This window comes from Sesamum indicum, linkage group LG12 (assembly GCF_026168435.1).
Source record: "Sesamum indicum cultivar Baizhima isolate 11 linkage group LG12, ASM2616843v1, whole genome shotgun sequence".
NCBI classification, from domain to species: domain Eukaryota; kingdom Viridiplantae; phylum Streptophyta; class Magnoliopsida; order Lamiales; family Pedaliaceae; genus Sesamum; species Sesamum indicum.
In genome coordinates, this window is record NC_142668.1 from 10015817 (window position 1) to 10035283 (window position 19467).

The following is a 19467-nucleotide window of genomic DNA, read 5'->3' on the forward strand; positions in this document are numbered from 1 at the left end:
TATTATTCCCCAAGTACATATATAAATATATCATCGATTTTGTTAGGAATATTTTTATATTTTTCATTCAATACCTACCCTATGGTATTAAATACCTTTAACTCATTGGGGAAATAAAATATCAAATACATTAAATATGTATATTTCAAATAATAATAATACATACACACATACATACATACGTCGGTACATACATTCTATTCATACATTTAAGATATTATTATTGTTACTTAAATACAAATGGGACCACAAAAATCACATGAAATAAAATATCGAAAAAAAAAGAGTAAATTATATTAATATGTTTGAGATTAGATCAAAATACATTAACACTTAATACTTTTTGTTAGATTACAATGACATTCTTGATGGATACTCGTGTAATATTTTTTAAACACCTTATTTCTTTTTACTAAATTACAGTTATACCTTTTGAGGATGCTAGTTTTTTAATAAATATTTATATAAATTTTATCTTTAAATAAAAAATATAGTTGTAATTATAATTATAATTTGATGGATCTAGACGTAATTTATCCCCAAAAAAAAAAATTATGATGCCAAAAAGGGAAGGAAAAAAAAGAAAGAGCTCTGGTTTAATTTGTTGGAAGTAGGAAACTTCGTGAAGCTGCCACGTTAAATGACAATTACTTCTTCATTCATTTACTATTCCCTCCAATCCTCACCTGCATCACTGCTAAGACTGTTGGGAATTTTTCCAAGAAATCAAAGCAAGATCAGATAAATTACTACTAATATCCACACTCCATCCACCATACCCGACCATTTCTGATTCTGATTTCCTCTCACATGGCGGCCACCACCCTGCACGACCTCCCCGACGTGATCCTATCCAACATAATCGCCGCCGTGTCTGATGTACGAAGCCGGAACTGCGCCGCGTTGGTCTGCCGCAGGTGGTACCTCTTGGAACGCGCCACCCGGTCAGCTCTCACCCTCCGCGGCAACCTGCGGGAGCTCTTCATGGTCCCCACCTGTTTTTCATCCATATCCCATCTCGACCTCTCACTCCTCTCTCCCTGGGGTCACCCCCTCACCTCCGCCTCCGCCTCCGATTCCGCCCTCATCGCCCACCTCCTCCGCCACGCCTTCCCTTCTGTCACTTCGCTCACCTTCTACGCGCGTAACCCATCTACCATTCAGCTCGTAGCCCCTCAGTGGCCTAATCTCGAACGCGTAAAGCTCGTGAGATGGCACCAGCGGCCTCAGATAGCCGCCGCCGGCGATGAGCTCAAGATTTTGTTTTCCGAGTGCAGCCAGCTGCGTTCTCTTGATCTTTCTGCTTTCTATTGCTGGACGGATGATGTGCCTCCGGCCCTCGAGTCGTACCCGTCAGTTGCTTCCAATCTCACTTGCCTCAATCTCTTGAACCCATCATTCTCTGAGGGTTTCAAGTCCGATGAGATTAAGGTAATCACCAAGGCTTGCCCCAATCTGAGGGAATTTCGGGCTGCCTGTATGTTCGATCCGAGGTATATTGGGTATGTTGGAGATGAGGCCTTGGTTTCTGTATCAGTGAACTGCCCAAAACTGGCGATTCTTCATTTGGCTGATACATCTGCTCTATCGAATGTAAGAGGGGATCCCGAGGATGATGGGTTCACGCAAGAAGACGCCAGGATCAACGTGGCCACTTTGATTGAGGTGTTTTCGGGGCTTCCGCTGCTAGAAGAGCTGGCTCTAGATTTTTGCAATAATGTCAGAGACAGTGGTCCAGCACTGGAGATGCTCAATTCTAAATGCCCCAACTTGAGGTCTCTTAAACTGGGGCAGTTTCATGGCGTCTCAATGCCTGTTGAGTCGAAGTTGGACGGCGTCGCCGTGTGCCAAGGGCTTGAGTCATTGTCGATTAGGAATGTAGGTGATTTGACTGATATGGGTTTGATTGCAATTGCCAGAGGTTGTTGTAGATTGGCCAAGTTTGAGGTTCACGGTTGCAAGAAGATAACGATGAGGGGGATGAGGACTTTTACTTGTTTGCTTCGTCGGACGTTGGTTGATGTCAGGATCTCTTGCTGCAAGAATCTCGGTGCAGCACCGTCGCTGAAAGCATTGGAGCCGATACAGGATCGGATTGAGAGGCTTCATATCGATTGCATCTGGGATTTCACCGAAGAGCTTGAGGATCTTGATGGAATTGGAGGTACTTTTGACCTAAATAGTTCGGATCAAGGTGAGATATCGAACCACCCTGTTGAAAAAAAACACTTTAGAGCCACTGGTTATGATTATGACTATGATGGCATGAATAGTGCAAGCAAGAGATGCAAATATGATCTGAATTCTACTTACATGGGATTGGATGTTAATGGCAACGGCTATGAAAATGGCAATGGATATGGTGAGAGAACATGGGACAGGCTGCAGTATCTTTCCCTGTGGATTGAGGTGGGGCAGCTTTTGACTCCTCTGGCATCCGCAGGACTAGAGAATTGTCCCGATTTAGAGGAAATTCGGATCAAAATTGAAGGAGATTGTCGGGAATTGTCGAAGCCGTCGGAGCGTGAGTTTGGGTTGAGCACTCTGGTGAATTACCCCAAGTTGTCGAAGATGCATTTGGACTGCAGTGACACCATTGGGTACGCCCATACAGCACCTTCCGGGCAGATGGACTTGAGCCTCTGGGAACGGTTTTATCTAATTGGTGTAGGCCATTTGTGTTTAACGGAGCTTGACTACTGGCTTCCACAAGACAGGGATGTCAACCAAAGGAGTCTATCCCTTCCGGCGGCCGGATTGCTGCAAGAGTGTTTTGGTCTTAGGAAACTTTTCATCCACGGGACGGCTCATGAGCATTTCCTGATGTTCCTCCTGAGGATACCTGATTTACGAGATGTCCAGTTGAGAGAAGACTATTACCCAGCACCAGAAAATGATATGAGCACCGAGATGAGGGCGGACTCGTGCAGCCGCTTTGAGGCTGCTCTTAACAGGCGCCGGATTGCTGATTGATACAAGCTGAGTGTTAGGCCGTATGTATGACAGGAACTGGGATATGGCGCAGGTTGTAGAATTTGTTGCATCAGTGTAAATAATGGTTCGAGTTTCAGAACCCTCCCAGTTTTTGTTTTTAATTTATCCTTCTGTCCCCCTATTCACAAAGCTCAAATAAGAAATGCTGGTTAACTCACAGTTTTAACATTACATTTATATTATATTTGGTCTAATTTGCTTTCTGAATCTGGAGACACACGAGCAGGAAAATTCACTGTTTGATTGCACAAAAACGATTTTGTAGCACTCAGATACAGAAGTTGAAACAGAACCTCATTCTAAAGCTGGAAACTCACGAGTTTTACAAATGAGCCGAAATACACCGTAAACCTCAACAGTGCTGTTTTCTATACAACGAAAGAAGCACATAGTGTTGGGATTAGCAAAGTGCTAATTCACAGTCTAGCAAGCGGGTAAGAATTTCCTCACAACTCGGTCGATCCTGGGGTTCTGCCCAACAATCTGCAGCCAAGAAATCATATATGGTCACAATCTGGAACAAACATTCCACTGCCTACCAGTGCACAAGTCAAGTTCTAACTCTTCACCATAACTAATACCTGCAATTAACCTGCCCACAGGCCCTTCAGGTATCTCCAACCGTGACCCTTCATTTGCAACAGCATAAACAACCTAAACAAGGCAGAGAATGAGGAAACCAATGAAAATCTAAAGAAGTATACGTTAACTGATAAAGCGGAAAAGAATAACAGCCATTACCCGCTCAGGGGGCACTCCATCCCATGGCCTGTTTAGAGTGTATAGCTCCCACATTATAACGCCAAGGCTGAAAATGTCACATTTCTCTGTGAAAGGTTCATTTCGGATAAGCTCAGGGGCCATCCATTCTGGTGTCCCAGCTGATGAGGAGTCCTTTATGGGTGCATCAGTCATGATTCTTGACAGCCCAAAGTCACAGATCTTAACCGTCCAGTGCTTGTTCACAAGGCAATTTGCACTTTTAAGATCACGGTGGATTATCTTCATGCGATGTATGCACATCAGCCCTCTTAATTGCCAAAAATAGTAGATAAATAAGTGAATATAACTTGCTGAGTGAAAAGAATTCTAATATTCTCTAAGTTGGTATATGTTGCATCCCCCATTCTCTCAGCAACATAACAATAATAAATGTTTCAAACATCACAATCCAGAGATTTCCAAATCACAACAGAGCAGATTCTAACAAGGTCTATAACCCTGCCCCTAAACTGATACAAGGTTGTTACTCCCTACTTTCCGCAAACGAGTTCTTGATTTCTATTTTGTATGTCCAAACACTCTTGTAATAAATGTTTCATTTGATTACCTATAACACCTTTTTCCAATATGATTACTTAGATTTTAATGCATTAATTGGAAAACAACAACTAAATACTATAACTATCAAGTCCAAGTAAATCACAAATGGATAGCTAAACTACCACATCATCTAAGGGAAGTTTTGTGCATAGTACGTAGACTTCTCAAACTCTTCAAGAAGAGTAACTTGGGTAAGAAAAGAATTGGCAACCCAGACATCATTTTTGGGTGGAGGTAATAGTTCCTTCTATCACTTTGTAGAACAGAATAGAGAGGTACACCAAGAATACACTCATAACTTCACTTTTGTCTGACAAACAGCTTGCCAGATTCTCTTTCCTCATCATGATTTCAAGAAATTTCTCCTACCACCCAACTTTCTATCTTGGTTTCATCAAACATATAAGTCTGTTTTTAAAAGATAACACAAGATTCAAGTAATTCTCGACTTCTGTCTGCTACAACAAGGTTTCATGACAAAAGGGTTGGAATCTGAATCAAAGAATAGTTGACGGAATCGACGAATTCCCAGAATAGACCTACTTATGGAGAAACTGCAGTAATGTTGAGACACGACTGCGATAAGGACATTTTAACAATCAGATGAAGGAACTTTTCACCAAATTTATTTTGAAAAGGATCAACATTGACCTAAACAGATGCTTCAAGTTCTTCAACTTATGGCCGCATAGAAAATGTCCGATCTCCAAACCATTAAAACAAATAATATGTCTATATAACTAATCTAGATCATTCTTCCTTCCAGTATTTGATAAAAGCATGTCTAACATTTATCCTGATCTGGGGCCTGTCATGCCTAATAACACCCGGGGTTCACGCTGCCAAGACTATCTCGGCCAGAATCTAGACATGTCGGGCTTCATTTTCATTCTGGAAACCAACCCAGCAGAAGCCATACCACCGTTTAGACCAGCAAAACTCATTGGATCCACTTTGTAATTTTGAAAATATTACAAACAATTATTTTTGAATAGGATATCACTATGACCTTCAAAATACGAGAAAATAGTGTTGTTAACAAATAATCATTTATTCGTATACTTATTGCACGTATGTTTCCTTCTTAAAAAATCATAATTTTAAAAGTAAAGACTTTTGTGTACATTGAAACTCGTCAATTATTTACTAACTTTAAGTAGTTTTTTAGTTTATAAAATATGGTAGTTATTTTTGTACATGCGTGTATATGCAACATAAAATATTTTCTTATATAAGCACATCACGTAATATATCGATAAAACAAAGACACATTTACACATAAGAAAGTCAGGCAGAAGGGTTTATAAGAACCCATAACCCAGGTCCCAAACCTGCTTGGCTTCAATACCTGGAAACCCAAAACATGCCCAAAAGCCTCTTATAGAGTCAAAACCTGACGTCTGGGTAAAACTTGAATCTATTATCACTCCCAGTTTAAATATGGCCAAGTCATGCAGGCAACATATCAAGAACACAATTTCAGTTACAGAGCATATGGTTCCTGGAAAACTTGTGTACTAAGAGAGCCAAATGATGGAGACAATCTGCCGAAAGTACAATTCAAATACCGATAAATATGATCGCCAAACACTTGTGTTCCAAGAATAGATTTTGAAGGTTAGTTGAGGAATGTTGAAGCTCAGTAAACGAGATAATAATCTTAGTTTAAGAATCTGAGCAGGAGACGGCACATGCTTGTGCACATATACATAGCTCACAAAATTTGGCATGAATATGAAAAATAGAGGAAATAAAGAGAAATGATGAAGCATGGTAGAAATATCTCTATGTAGGTCAAGCATGATCTGGACAGGACAAGACATGATGTCAAAAAGTTGAAAAAGCGCTCATGACATATGTAAATGACAAGAAAAGTGATAGAGCATTGATGGAGCTGAAGACTCAATGTCGCTCAAAAACATTTAATTTGACTCGGTGGCCCATTTGGTTTATCCAAGCTACTTCGCATATCAGTTCTGTTACAGTCTACAACTGATGCTCAAATCCAGAGAATAGCAATGGCGCTTACTCTGAGGAAAAAATCATCGATAAATAAATCTGACGTATGGAAAAGTTTCAACTAACCTGCATATGTCACGTAGCATCTTGATCCTCCTTCGCCAGCTTAGTTTCTTCTTCTGACCACTCAGGTGAATCAAATAATATAGCGATCCCATTTCCATGTATTCAGTTATCATCGAAAGTCGTGGGGGTCTTGTGCAGGCACCAAGAAATAATATGACTGCAGGAAAGGCACAAGTCAAACTGCAGAAAATGATTCCAAGACATACATCTAAAAGACATTAAGAATAAGGAGACTTATATCCACAATTTTAAAGAGAGGTTAATTCCATCAGCACTCACAGATATGCACACACGTGCGGACACATATATATACATATATCTTTGAAGGTGGCCGATTTTGAAAATTTTCCTTAAAATGTTTAATGATTTTCATTCAGATTAATTCATTAAAGTACCCGTGAACAGGGATATGGTTTAAGGGGCAGCAAAGGCGAAATCGGAACCACAATGACCCAAGCAAAGGGTAAATCATCCACTATGGTAGTTCCACTATACATTGTTATTTTCTCAGGTAGACATTCGATAAACTTCACAGATAAAAAAACATGACCATAATTTACCATTTAAAAATATATGAGACGGTTGTGTGTGTGTGTATGAGTGAGACAGACAGACAGACAGACAAGAGGATTGTTTGAAGTACACAATCTATCTTACTATCGGTTGTTTATTTGGTAAAGTCATATTGCAGTTCAACTTCAAATGATCCAAAGTCTAGTTTGAGCTTCACCAAGTTCTAAACCAAACTGATGGCAGCGAAGTTAAATTTTCTGGATTAATTCCAATTGCAAATAAAATTCACTTTGACACCAGACCTGATTATTTGAAGACGAAAAATATGGACATTGAATCATCAACGTCTATTATTTCGCATGTATGTACTTGAGGTTCATCTGCCGATTCCTTCGTCATTGTTATTGGTCATGACTAAGAGTCGCAAAAATGTGGTCTAACACCAAATATAACACAAGATCGGGGTTTAATTAAAGCAGGTGAAGAAAAAAGTACCATTTGGATGCCGAAGACGACTGGAACAAGAAAAACAAAAAAAATTCAAAGTTAGAATAACATACCCGAAGAAAAATTAGATGCCATAAAAGTAACAAAATGATTATAGATCACACCTGAGGATGGATATTTCATTGCAGAAGTCCTCCATGTTTTCGGCAGTGAGATCTTGCTCCAAAAACACTTTGATTGCAACCTCCGTTCCATTCCAAATGCCACGAAAAACTTCCCCAAAGAATCCTGGTAATGAGATCCTCAAAAGTCAAGGAACATGAAGATGGATGCGAAGTGGAAAAGGCATAAGCCACAAATTAAGAATTGAAATGAGTAACCAACTTTCCAAGCAAATCAAGCGTGAAACATCAAGGTGACTTTATGCCAAGACAATTCTCAAAGTTCTTCTTTCTTCATACTCAAAAAGAAAATGATATCTTTTCCCTAGAAACTTGAAATGCAGTTACACATTGGCTAAGCAGATTTCTCGATTGACAAGTTTCGATGCCTTTCAGGTCTCCTATTTCCACCTATATGTCCATACCTCTTAGGACTTGATAGAATGTAGCTGCTAATATTTATCAGTTCAGTGCATAGCTGCCATAGCACATAGTTTCTCATCAGGACAGTGGTAACAACACTGTGTATCTCAGATTTTACGAAATGATGTGACAACTTGTCCTCCTAGCCACTCTTTACTTTTTGCTTGTTACTTAAGTAATTTACTGCTTTATCAGGAAACTAGTACTTAGAAGGGGCTGTGCCTCACCAATCCCAACACGAGTGCCAACAGTTAACTCTGAGAAATCAATATTCCACTCCTCAAATGGAAGCAGTGGCTTATTATGGAACATGGGCAAATCCAGAACTCTGTTCCATGTAGAAACCAGTTCTTCATTTACCCCGTGATTCCCACTTCTTGGCGGAGTATGACCCATGAACTCGTGAGGAGATGAAGGTAATGAAACTGCCTTCTGAGAGTTGTGCTGCCTAAGAGGAGCATATAAGGAAGATCTTCCACCAGAGATATTGTCATGATCATCAACGTGAATATCAGTACCCTGCACAAAGTACAAGGTCGTTGATAATATAAAAGAATTTAAGGTTTTGAAACGTGAATTGCATCGAATTAAACAAAGATATTAGTATAGAATAAGAATCAAGCAAAATTTCGTTGTTTACTCTAAGCCAAATGACCTGATGCGTACCACGGGGACCAGGTCAAGGATGTGAATCATGTACTAGAATTGACAACTAGAAACAATTTCAAGCTCTTTTAGCATAGTTATTGGATAATTATTAAAAGGAAGCTCATATTTATTGACAAATACAGCATAACAGCACATTATAAGAACAAAACAAAATGTCACGACAAAACAATGATGAATTCAAAATTAAGACAAATTGATTCTTATATGAATTAACAGTTTACGTATAAAGGAAGAGGCAACACTGTTCAGACATTTTCGATTTATAATATACCCACCGAGGTAACGCAAAAAGGACATAGAGATGGTTTTAAATCATAAATACACATAGAAAGGTGTAAGAAAAAACAGAGGGCAGATGATGCCTTCAATTTTCTGAACGTCTGACTAAATAAAGCTCAAACTTTGTTTACAATTTGCAGAAGCTATCCATCATAAATAGGAACAGATACAATTATGTGTTAAATATGGAGAAATTATGGGACATCGACTGCAGAAACCACAACATGCATGCAGGAAAGATGAATATAAATTAAAACCACAAGGTTAAAGCATACATACATCTTTTGATTGACCTGCATTTTGTTGGTGCTGGACATTTGAACCAAAAGAATACGAGCCACCTTCTCCTTGTTCTCTTAAAAGACGATTCTGCTTCAGTGATTCATTCATTGCTCGCACAGCCCTGATGTGATTTACAATGGTTGTGATTTAAGATAGAGAGAAGGTCATCAGAAGATCCAAGAAACTTGACACGGAGAAAATATTCAAAATGATGCAAAAAAATTCTGCAAATACAATGACCAAGCAAGAGCTTCTATTTCAGCTCTCTTTATACAGGCATTTTTATGGTAATTTGTTTATGAAGCCAAATAATGCGATATAATTTAAGTTGCAAAAGGGTTGGTATTAACCTTACGATGTCATCACCAATCTCTGGAGTCATACTCATGCTTCTTCTTCTTAATCGGCGTGTATCAGATGTTGATGCACCTTCTGACCTGCAGGATGCAATTTAACTCAAAATGAAAGAAGCTCAAACAAGCATGCTTTATAAATAAACTAAGCCACTACTGGAGAGTTCATTAATGTAAGGATAACTGCATGAGGGAACTATTGTCCTTTCAATCATATTCACTTTTATTTGGTCATTCAATTCAATTGAAGAAAGTTCAACTGATCAACCTAAAATGACAATCAACCAGCAATCACACAATAATCTGTTTGATATAATTCTTCTTAAAGCAAAGATTTTTCTGATATATTTCAGAAAAGAAATTTGATGATGCAACAGGCTCTCAAATTAGAATTCATAACATAACAGCAGCAAAACTATGAGATAAAATCATTTTCCAGATCCAAACCAGAGATATTAGTGCACTAACTCTGAATTTCCAGAAAAGACAATATTAAAACAAGCTGCCAAAGGAAAAGTTTTAGTACCTTGATGTAGCAATGTCATCAGAAAAATCTCTGAAAGGTTTGTTATCTCCACTAAGCATAGATCGGGCACGTGCTCGAAGTGAAGGATGCTCAGGACTGGAAAACTTAAAATATTATAAAAATGCAAGAATAGAGACTAAGAACCCTCAAGTATAACATTTAAGGAATATGGCATGATAACCAAACAGAAAATAGAGTTTCCATAATCTGAGATTGACCACCAAATACTTTTTTAAATGTGCAGTATACTATTTTCCTTTACTTGGGAAACAATGAATAGAAGGATAAACTTTGTCAGTACACAACCTAGAGAAATAAGAGAAGAAAGAAAAATGCATTTCCATGTGCTATTGTTAGGTGAAAATAGGCGAAACACATGTCTAACTTATGTGTATCTTCCGGATTATTTTCTTTCGGTAGGTGATGTTGGACTACTTATCAAAATGTTTGTCTTCTTCCAAGTGAACAAAATAAAGCAACTGATATCTATTGACAATAAAAGGTCTCTAGAATGACATTTATAAGGCTGTGCAGCATAGACCTACATCAACCTAGCCTCCAAACACAATTCACAAAGTTGATCCCAGGTTGGGTAGTACCCAAAACAAATTAAAAGAGGATTGAGTAGATGGCTGGCAGCTTGCAAGGAACTTGATCTCCTACCCAAACCCCACCGAGGGGGGAACTGTTGTCGAACAAGGCAGAACACTTTTAGGCAAATCCAAGAAAAATCTCCATGCTCCTTAGCTCTTATGTAACAGAAAGACAAGGGATAGTTGCTTTCACCACTGAATTCACATGGCCATGTTGCTAATCATTGAATGTACTGTGTGTGAAAATGTGTTACAAAAGATTCATATACAACTGGTACTTTAGCATATGGGCATACGGTATTCATTCATCTCAAGTACTAAAGGTAGATGGGGAAGGGGAAACCTTCTTTGTCCTTGGCCCACAACAAAGCTAGGGTCCAAAATAAGGTTGTGGTAATTGACCAAACATGCTTTTCATCTATTTATTCCCCGAATTATTCAAGTTGACACATTTTCTTTCACAACCAAGCAAATCTTTTGGAGAAACACAGAACACATTAAAATCCCAAAAGCAAATACCAGATTTTCAACTACACAACACTGGTGTACGGTTGGATTAAAACAAGTTTAACATCACATGTCACAGGACACTTGCTGGATAATGCTTATGGTACATTGTCCTGATAAAATACTCATACTTTGTTGACACAATCATGCCATTGCAAGCATCCAATTTTTATGTATTTATCTCTTCTTTGGCCAAAAATAATGACAAAATCCAGATAGTGGTACATTTCTTGCTCCAGAATAATATCCAACTTATTAACCATCACAAAATCACGAAGATGCTCAAGTTTTAGCATTTAAAGATAAGCATTACAGAACGTGGACCATTAACCTCGACTGTTTGGGTCCATTTAGTATCCATAAGGGAAAGCAGATAACAGATCCTAACTGGATATCTCAAGTTATAAATCAACTTAAATTTAGAATACAAAACTCTGGAACAGAATAATAATGTGGTTGATATTTTATATAATAGGAGTCTCAGTTATGAAGAGAAACCTTGAACTTGCAGTCCTATTTTGAGCAATGACCTTTCTGCGACTCCTTTGCCAAAATGCAGCAGCAATATTTGGTTCACTCTGTGACAAGCTGAAAAATAATATTAAACTTACAAAAATACCTATCCTTATTCTTGAAAGAGAAAGCATGTGGAGAAAAAGAATTAAAAAAAATGATAAAACAAAGATTTCAGTTTGAACAGTTATAGTACCTCAATTTTGTATCAATGGAATTTGACCGCAACATCATATTCCTCAATGAAGGCCCTACTGCATTTGAAGATGCCTCTAGTCTACGCTGATAGAGCAAACTTTCTTCTTTCTCAGCACTGCAGAGGCTAAATAAATTAACTTTACAAATATACAACAAAGCCATAACCTAACCAACTCCTTTCTATTGTCCAAAGATGACTCACCCCAACAAATAAAATATTAATTCCATGTTTTGCCTTAGTCAGTGTATAACTTATAAAAGCTGTTTTATGCAACAACAAAAGTCTCAATTCTGCTAACCTCTCAGGATCAACTCTCTCTGAAACCCCGTATAGAGGGCTGTTTGGTTCCAATGGTGAATCACAAGAATCATTTTCTGCAGAATCACTCTCCCCTGCAGCAGATATGTGAGTCATAAAGATAGCCTTAGATGATCGTGGTATCAGTTGGCCAGGAAACCGCATCAGATCCACCAGCAATTCCACAGAATTCAACACAACTAAGACCGACATATGCTTGTACGAATCAACACACTCAGAAGCACCTTCCATAGGTAAACCCTGATAAGATGAAACCAGGTAGACACAACATGAGATAAATTGGTGGAAGAATTTTAAGAGAATGCTTTCAGAATTTCGACTGATTCCCATCAAACGTACATCAGTAAGAAAGACCTACGTAATTGAATAACAGAGGTAAAGTAAAGCTTACCACCACTAGCCTGCTTTCAAGTCCTACAGTATCTGCAAGTACTTTAAATAATATTGCTCGAGGTCTGCATGAGCCATGCTTTATTTGGCCCAACATCTGCACACCTCTATTCTCAGATAAATGTAGGGTTTCCTCTAGAGCAGCTTTCTTGGGACTTAGTTCTGAATTTGGTCGTTTGTAAACATCAGATACCTATAAAGGAAGTTAGCTGGTCAAAAACCTCACATCACAATGGCACATGAGAAATACTGAAAGACAAATGAACGTTATCATGATCAGTAAAACTGAAAAATCAACTCAATGGATTATGAAAGAAACAGGCCACTACAAATACAGAATTTATTTTAACTAAAAAGGATGAAGCAGATCGAGTGCACCCTCAACACACTAAAAAGCCCTAAGCCACTATGTAATGTCTGTGTCACAAGAGCAAGCCAAAAGACTGCAGATCACGTAATGAAGGATGAACTAAAAGGATAAGTTAGTTATCTTGTTAATAGTCAGAAGAACGGAAAAATTAGTGCTTCTCAAAAGTTCAGAAGAAAGTTCAGTGAATTCACTTCAGACAAGGAAGAAAATATGTGGCAGTACAAAAGATGGTATAGATTAACTATAAATCATGAGAAACAAGAAAGAACTAAAATATAATATACTGTTTCTCAGGCAGAGGATTCAGTTGCCAATCAGACTTGACAGTGAAGTAACCCTTGAACAAGTGTTCTTGAATATCGAAAACATGAGTTATGCCCCATAGTAGTAATTCGAAACAAATATTGGATCTAGTAACAAATTTGTTTAATTTGTTGCTGAAATAAATAATATTCTGAATTATGAAGAGCCATTGATAGTGATACTCACTAATCCAGCAATTTTTTTTATCATAGCCGCATGATTTGTGTTTAAACCCTTAACCAGAGCAACAATTAACTGCTTTAGCATAGACAGCTTCTTGTCTTTCTCTGTATCTACAAGAATCACATCGGCTCTCAAACCTTCAGTCTCCAAAGCATGAAGCTCCTCCAGAGTAGGTATATCTTCATAAAGTTCTTTGAGCTTTTTATCCTGTCAGTAAAACTTAGTAAGAAATAGCCTCTTAAGAGCGAAGGATACAAAAGAAGAAACAGACTGTCCACCACTAGATTCGAGGAAATAAAAAATTGTAATATGCAAAGATTCTTGTTAATGAAACTGTAGCAAAATCTTAAATATTAAATACATCTGTAAAAGATTGGCCCACAAGTAAAAGATGTAAACCTATTGCATTCTGTTAAGGAAAATATCATCCATATAATAGAGAAACTAATCCGGGAATCCACTATGAGAAACTATGTACCACAGATTCAATATTATGTAATACCTGTCCACAAAGGAATATAATTGCCATTTCATGGTCCGGTTTTACCTTGAAAAGATGTAGCAGCAAGACAGCAAATACTTCCCAGAACAAAGGTACCAATTTCATATCTTCTTCTATCCCTAAATGCAACAGTACATATTATACGTAACTGGGAGGAGGTCATAACTTCTACTCTGGTTATGAACTTCACATTCATATTCTTTAATTCACGTGATGGCCTAATTTCCTACGTCCCACCATTCTCAACCTAACAACATCCAAAGTTTTCTGTCTAACATTCTGCTGCACAAAAAGGTATAATATGTTTCTAAAATTTTCATATTTATATCCTTGACAAATCGGTTTTGCACCCCAATACATGTCTTCAGAATGAACAAGGTCAGAGGGGAAGAAAATACCAACAGGAGAGAGAGAGAAGTTCGAGAAACCTAAATTCTCCAATATATGGAGAAGAAAAGCAGGAAGGAGGGAACCACAGACAGCCATTCATTTTCATAGAGCTTTAAAAGCCATTTACTTTCATTCTGTGGATTTCAAACTAGAAGACCAATTGTCAATGCTAATGTTTGTCTTTCTACAAAAATTTAGCGAAGAAAAAGAATCTGCTAGTAACTATAGTCCCTTCTAATAATTGATGGAAAAATGTTTAGTAAGTCGGAGAAAATGCCAACTAGGTGGCAGTTGCACAAGTATAACAAAAAATAGGACTTCAATAATGCTGATGAGATCTACAAATAAAATATTTTTTCTTCATTCCATGAAAGAAGCATCAAATACCGCAGTTACAAGACTTCGCTTCAAATGGCATTGTTTAAAACTAAATTCTTTAGCCTCGCATGAAGTACTAATAATGCCCATCGTCATGCTATACAGGTAAATCAAATAAGACCTTCACATGCTGAGAATGTGAAAGTTCATTTATCCTAAAATTAACAACTTTAAGATTTAAAATCTATGTTTCCAAAAAGTTTCATTGATTATCTACAACACCACACCTTACAACAGAAACTTCTTTAATCTTATGGTTTTGCAAAAGTAAGATGCATATTGCATAGGTAGCATAAGGTGATTCATATTAAACGTCTTTTGCGTTGTCACAGACAGAACCATGAAAATCAAATCTATGTGCTTCAAATTACTTTTTACTTTTTAAAATAATGAGGGAACTACCTTTTTTACAATAAAAAGTTGGAATGTGAAATTCTCTGGTTTAAATAAGGAAAAATTCCTTCCAATTATCATCAGAAAATCGAGTTTCAAATTCAGCTCCTGAACTGGAACATCATTTGCATATCTGCGACATATTTGAGGACTGAATAAGATTTTATTATGACTTTTCAAATGTAACGTTTTGCTCCAATGCAAAGACAAAACAAGTTGGTATGTCAATCAGTATTTATGCATGGAGAATTCAATTTCCCATTCTTAGATAGCTATCTCAAACAGCATCATGATTGAGCATGTTACATTAACTCTCAGCAAAGGGATAACCAACCAGGAGCTCATACTAGTGGATGGCGCATATTCTATTTAAGTCAAGAGACACAAACATAAGAAACTAGAAAATAGAAATAGACATATGTAACGGGATTTATGAGATAAATCTTGGAGCTTACAGGAACAACAGAGTAGAAACCATTAGGAATTGGTTCGGAAAGCATTCCTGTGCGCCAAAGGATCTGTGATGCTGTAATACTTGACGGTCTGTCATACTTCTCTTTGTCATTCAATTCTTTGTTTTTCGGTTTACTGTCCTTAGAATCCAAGGATACGGATCCAAACTTTTCAACAAAATCGGAAGGCCACCATGCAGCTCTAGGAGACTTCTCCTCTGAAGGTCCAGCATCATCTTGCATATCCTCCATCTCCATAAGTTCTGAAAATGCAATACCATGTCGGTACCCCTTTTACCCCATAAAAGTATTAATCAGTTTCACGGTTCCATAAAGATACAAACTCATTGATGTATCTACTTCTTTTTCAGCTTCTCAAAGTTGAGGGCGATGGGACCTAAAAAATGAAGAAAGAGTTGGGTATGTATAAATCACGTACAAGTATTATATCCACTCATCCAAAATAAAGCATTTACAGGTTCAAAGTGTTCAAGGAGGGAGCAAACGTTGAAGAGGAATCTCACAGAAACCGGGCTACCCAAACTTCACAAGTACCCAAAAGAAAATCAAATAGCTAATGTGGAAACCGCGGAAATAAAAATTAGCAAAAAAATTAAAGCAAGTAGCATCAAAAACCTTGAAACCCCAGCCGTCCAAAATACTGACATAAATGAACAGATATACAATAAAAGGTAAAGGAAAAACAAAGAGAACAGGATTTGGGGAGGAAGGAGGAAGGAGGAAGTAAACCAAGAAAGCAAAAATAAACAACATACAATAGCCACTAAACTATTAAATCTATAGCCAAGTTTCATTAGAAAGAGGCAAGTTAACAAATCAGTAAATCACATCAACAGCAGAGAAATCAGATTACTGAATGAACACAGTAGTCAATGCAAACACAAGAATTATGGACTATCAATAGAATAGAAAGCTTCATTGTCATTGACAGAAGCTATTCAGGTTTTGTTGATATTCAAAACAGGAGAAGAGACTAAGACTGATAGTTCGCAATCAATTGGAAACTTTATACCCCACAAAAGGGGGCCTGAAGTTGCTGTGGATTCAACAATGAAATTTGACCAACCATCAATTATCAATTTATGGTGAAGCTCAAGAATTTAATATACATTGTTGAGCAGTCAAATGGTTCGAGTTTGCTTCTCGTTTATAGAGCAACATATGTATGCCAAGCTTCATAAGCAACAAAGTTTCACTATGTCTACATAATAGCACGCCTTTACATTTCAATCCCATTGGATTCCATAAAGAAGGAATGAAGGATAAGGAAAAAGATCAATGAATGAAGGACTTTCAGCAAAATAAAGCCAAATTGGCGCATGTCATCATCATACTGAAAACCAGTCCACAAATCCTTAACGGGCTTTCAGAGCCCTTCAGCAGCACAAAACTTTGCCCAAAGAGAAAAGAAATTGATAATTGGAATTTCTACTGTAGTGTTTGTTTATATTCAACATAAACACAAGATCATACACAGGCAACTTCAGGGATAGCAAATATAAACCAGCAACTTGCACTCACTTAAGACAGTAGAGTTTTGAATTTAGCAAGAGAGCACAGCCAGAATATGAAATTCCTGTGGGAGCCCCAAATCCCGGCTACTATTTTCCAGAAAATAAAAGTCAGATCAAGTGTATGCGTCCACGGAAATAGGACACCCTAATACAGGAAAGAGCACAAGTGATATCATCCACCCCATAATAATGTTATCTCAACCATGTCTATGCAGAGGATTCAAATGTCCAAAAACAAGTACAAAATACTTCTCAAAGATTGCAACCATCCAAAAAACACCACAAACCCTCCAAGTTTTTATACAGGTTCATATAATTATAATCCGCATTTTGAATGTCACCGCTCACCAACCCTATGCTCTCCAGAATTCTTACCTCTTGAATCCAGAGAGTGAAAACAAATTCTTTAAGCCCATAGACAATTGGAAATAACAGCAGATTGTTATTCAGATTCCTCCAACATAGCAGTGATATGATCCACCTCCAAGTCTAACATGTAACTAGGAATAAAATATTTCCCAGGCTCGGATCTCTTATAACCAATGCACGTAAATAGACTATTTTAACTCTTCATTGAGGACGATCAAGGTAAAGATGGATCTATTAGTATAGCTCATAGAATTTATGTATCAGGAACTATCCACGGTAATCTCAAACACCACAGCAGCTTCTCAAAAGTTCAAACAATGTTCTTAAGTAATTCAGCAAGTCTTCAAAAACTACAGCGCATACTAAACACAGCTTGTGAACTAAGCCCTTCACATGCATAACCAAACCTTAGATCCACATAGCAACGCTTTACTTCCAGACGCAAGAGACCTTGTTTCTACCTCTCGTAAATTTCAACTGATCATGGTCATAAGATTTCATGGTGAAGTCCTCAAGAACACACTGCCTATCTTGTCAACTACATCCAGGTATCCAACTAGCAGACGCACGCAGTTCCGAGGCCATCAAACTGAAATCCTACCAACCCGATTTCACGCATAACCATCGAAAACAAACTAAATGTAGCATCCACAGCAGCATAAAACTTACAACATGATCGATGCCAACCTAGCACCGTACATACTCAAAATCACAAAACAGAATTTCACATACCGAGTTTCCAGATCTTCAGCTACACCTACCACTACTTCAAAATCACTAATCCAATCACTCATCCTCCATCCTTTCCTCACCCCGGCCAAGTTCTTCGATCACTTCAGCTCAGTCCAAATTAGCACAAAAAATAATCAACCAACAACGAATCCAAATCGGAAAAACACACGACAACTTAATAACATACAAAATTCAAATAAAACAGAAAATAAACCGGGGCAAAAAGAAAAGAAAAAAGAATCACATACACAAAACCAATGAGTTGCGATTGCAGAATTCACCACCAGCAGATCTTAGCACGAGAAATTCAACTCACATTCGAATCCTCCAACTCCCCCAACAACAAATTCCATTCCTCAAATCCAAAAAAAAAAATCAATGAAACTTTACAGTAAGCTAAAAAAATACAGAGCAAACATAGATGCAAACGAGGTGATGCCGTGATAGTGAGTGCTGAATTTACATAATGGGGGGAGCGGGGATTTATTGCAGTATTCCGGTACAATAAATGGGCTTTCTCTCGGGTCCGGGTTTGGGTATTCGGGTGAGGAAAAGAACTGAAAGCGATGACGCAGACGGGCAGGGCAGAGTCTGCTCCTTATTTCTGGTTCCGAGGGATCTTATTTGAAAAATAAAATCAAAGGTACAACTGGTGATGCACAAAGTACAATTCATTGGATCTTCTTTTGCTCTGTGTTTGGTTTGGGGGTTAAGGTTTCCTCATTAGTCATAAATGATAGTTTGACTCCAAAACCTAATCGAAGGGTTAGTCCAATGGGGCAATGGAATTAACGTACCGTTGAAGTGAATTCTTTTGACCCTAAAAGCCCCCATTTTCAAAGGTAAAATATTCGATTTATTATAAATTTTAATAATTAATTTATTAAATATTTATAATTAATTAATTGTTATTATTATAATAAATCAGTATTCACATATCAGTAAGATTCGAATTTACGATCTTAAACCTATGTATTAATGAACTTTAGGTTATTTTTATGTATTAATCATACTATTGAACAATATAATAAATCGATTTTATGAAAAAAAAAATTATAGTATATCAGGTTGAGTTTAATAAACGTGTTATTCACATTTGTTATTTTTTTTTTATCAAAGTTAAATTACTGTGATTATTGAACTAAATCGAGTTGGGTTAATTATATACAAGTGAAATATAAAAAAGATCTAGATAATCTAATTTTCATTTATGCTTTTTAAACTTTTTACTAATTTAAAATAATTAAATTTCATAACTCACTTCTACATATGGTATAAAAACACT

General features: G+C 37.4%; 2 protein-coding genes across 5 annotated transcripts; one reads left to right on the plus strand and one right to left on the minus strand.

Annotated features, from left to right (window-relative positions):
- The first annotated feature begins 589 nt into the window (after positions 1-589).
- On the plus strand, positions 590-3153 carry MAX2 (RNI-like superfamily protein). Its single transcript, XM_011084705.3, has one exon. The coding sequence runs from the start codon at positions 811-813 to the stop codon at positions 2971-2973; it is 2163 nt and encodes a 720-aa protein (XP_011083007.1). The 5' UTR covers positions 590-810; the 3' UTR covers positions 2974-3153.
- A 62-nt stretch (positions 3154-3215) lies between these two features.
- LOC105165628 (putative serine/threonine-protein kinase SIS8) lies at positions 3216-18781 on the minus strand. Of its 4 annotated transcripts, XM_020694832.1 has the most exons (19): positions 18431-18781; positions 18183-18283; positions 15891-15943; positions 15550-15809; positions 13435-13638; positions 12577-12768; positions 12166-12425; positions 11865-11990; positions 11654-11743; positions 10056-10151; positions 9527-9613; positions 9174-9297; positions 8174-8465; positions 7527-7650; positions 7411-7430; positions 6403-6559; positions 3736-4024; positions 3576-3648; positions 3216-3477 (listed from the first exon to the last, which is right to left on the minus strand). In XM_020694832.1, exons 3-19 carry the CDS (start codon positions 15892-15894, stop codon positions 3395-3397), a joined length of 2481 nt encoding a protein of 826 aa, XP_020550491.1. In that variant the 5' UTR covers positions 15895-15943; positions 18183-18283; positions 18431-18781; the 3' UTR covers positions 3216-3394. The 4 variants fall into 4 exon arrangements, with proteins under 4 accessions (XP_020550491.1, XP_011083003.1, XP_011083004.1 ...); XM_011084701.2 differs by lacking the exon at positions 18183-18283; XM_011084702.2 differs by lacking the exon at positions 18183-18283 and having other exon boundaries at positions 11865-11981; positions 18431-18780.
- Between the last annotated feature and the right edge of the window lie 686 nt (positions 18782-19467).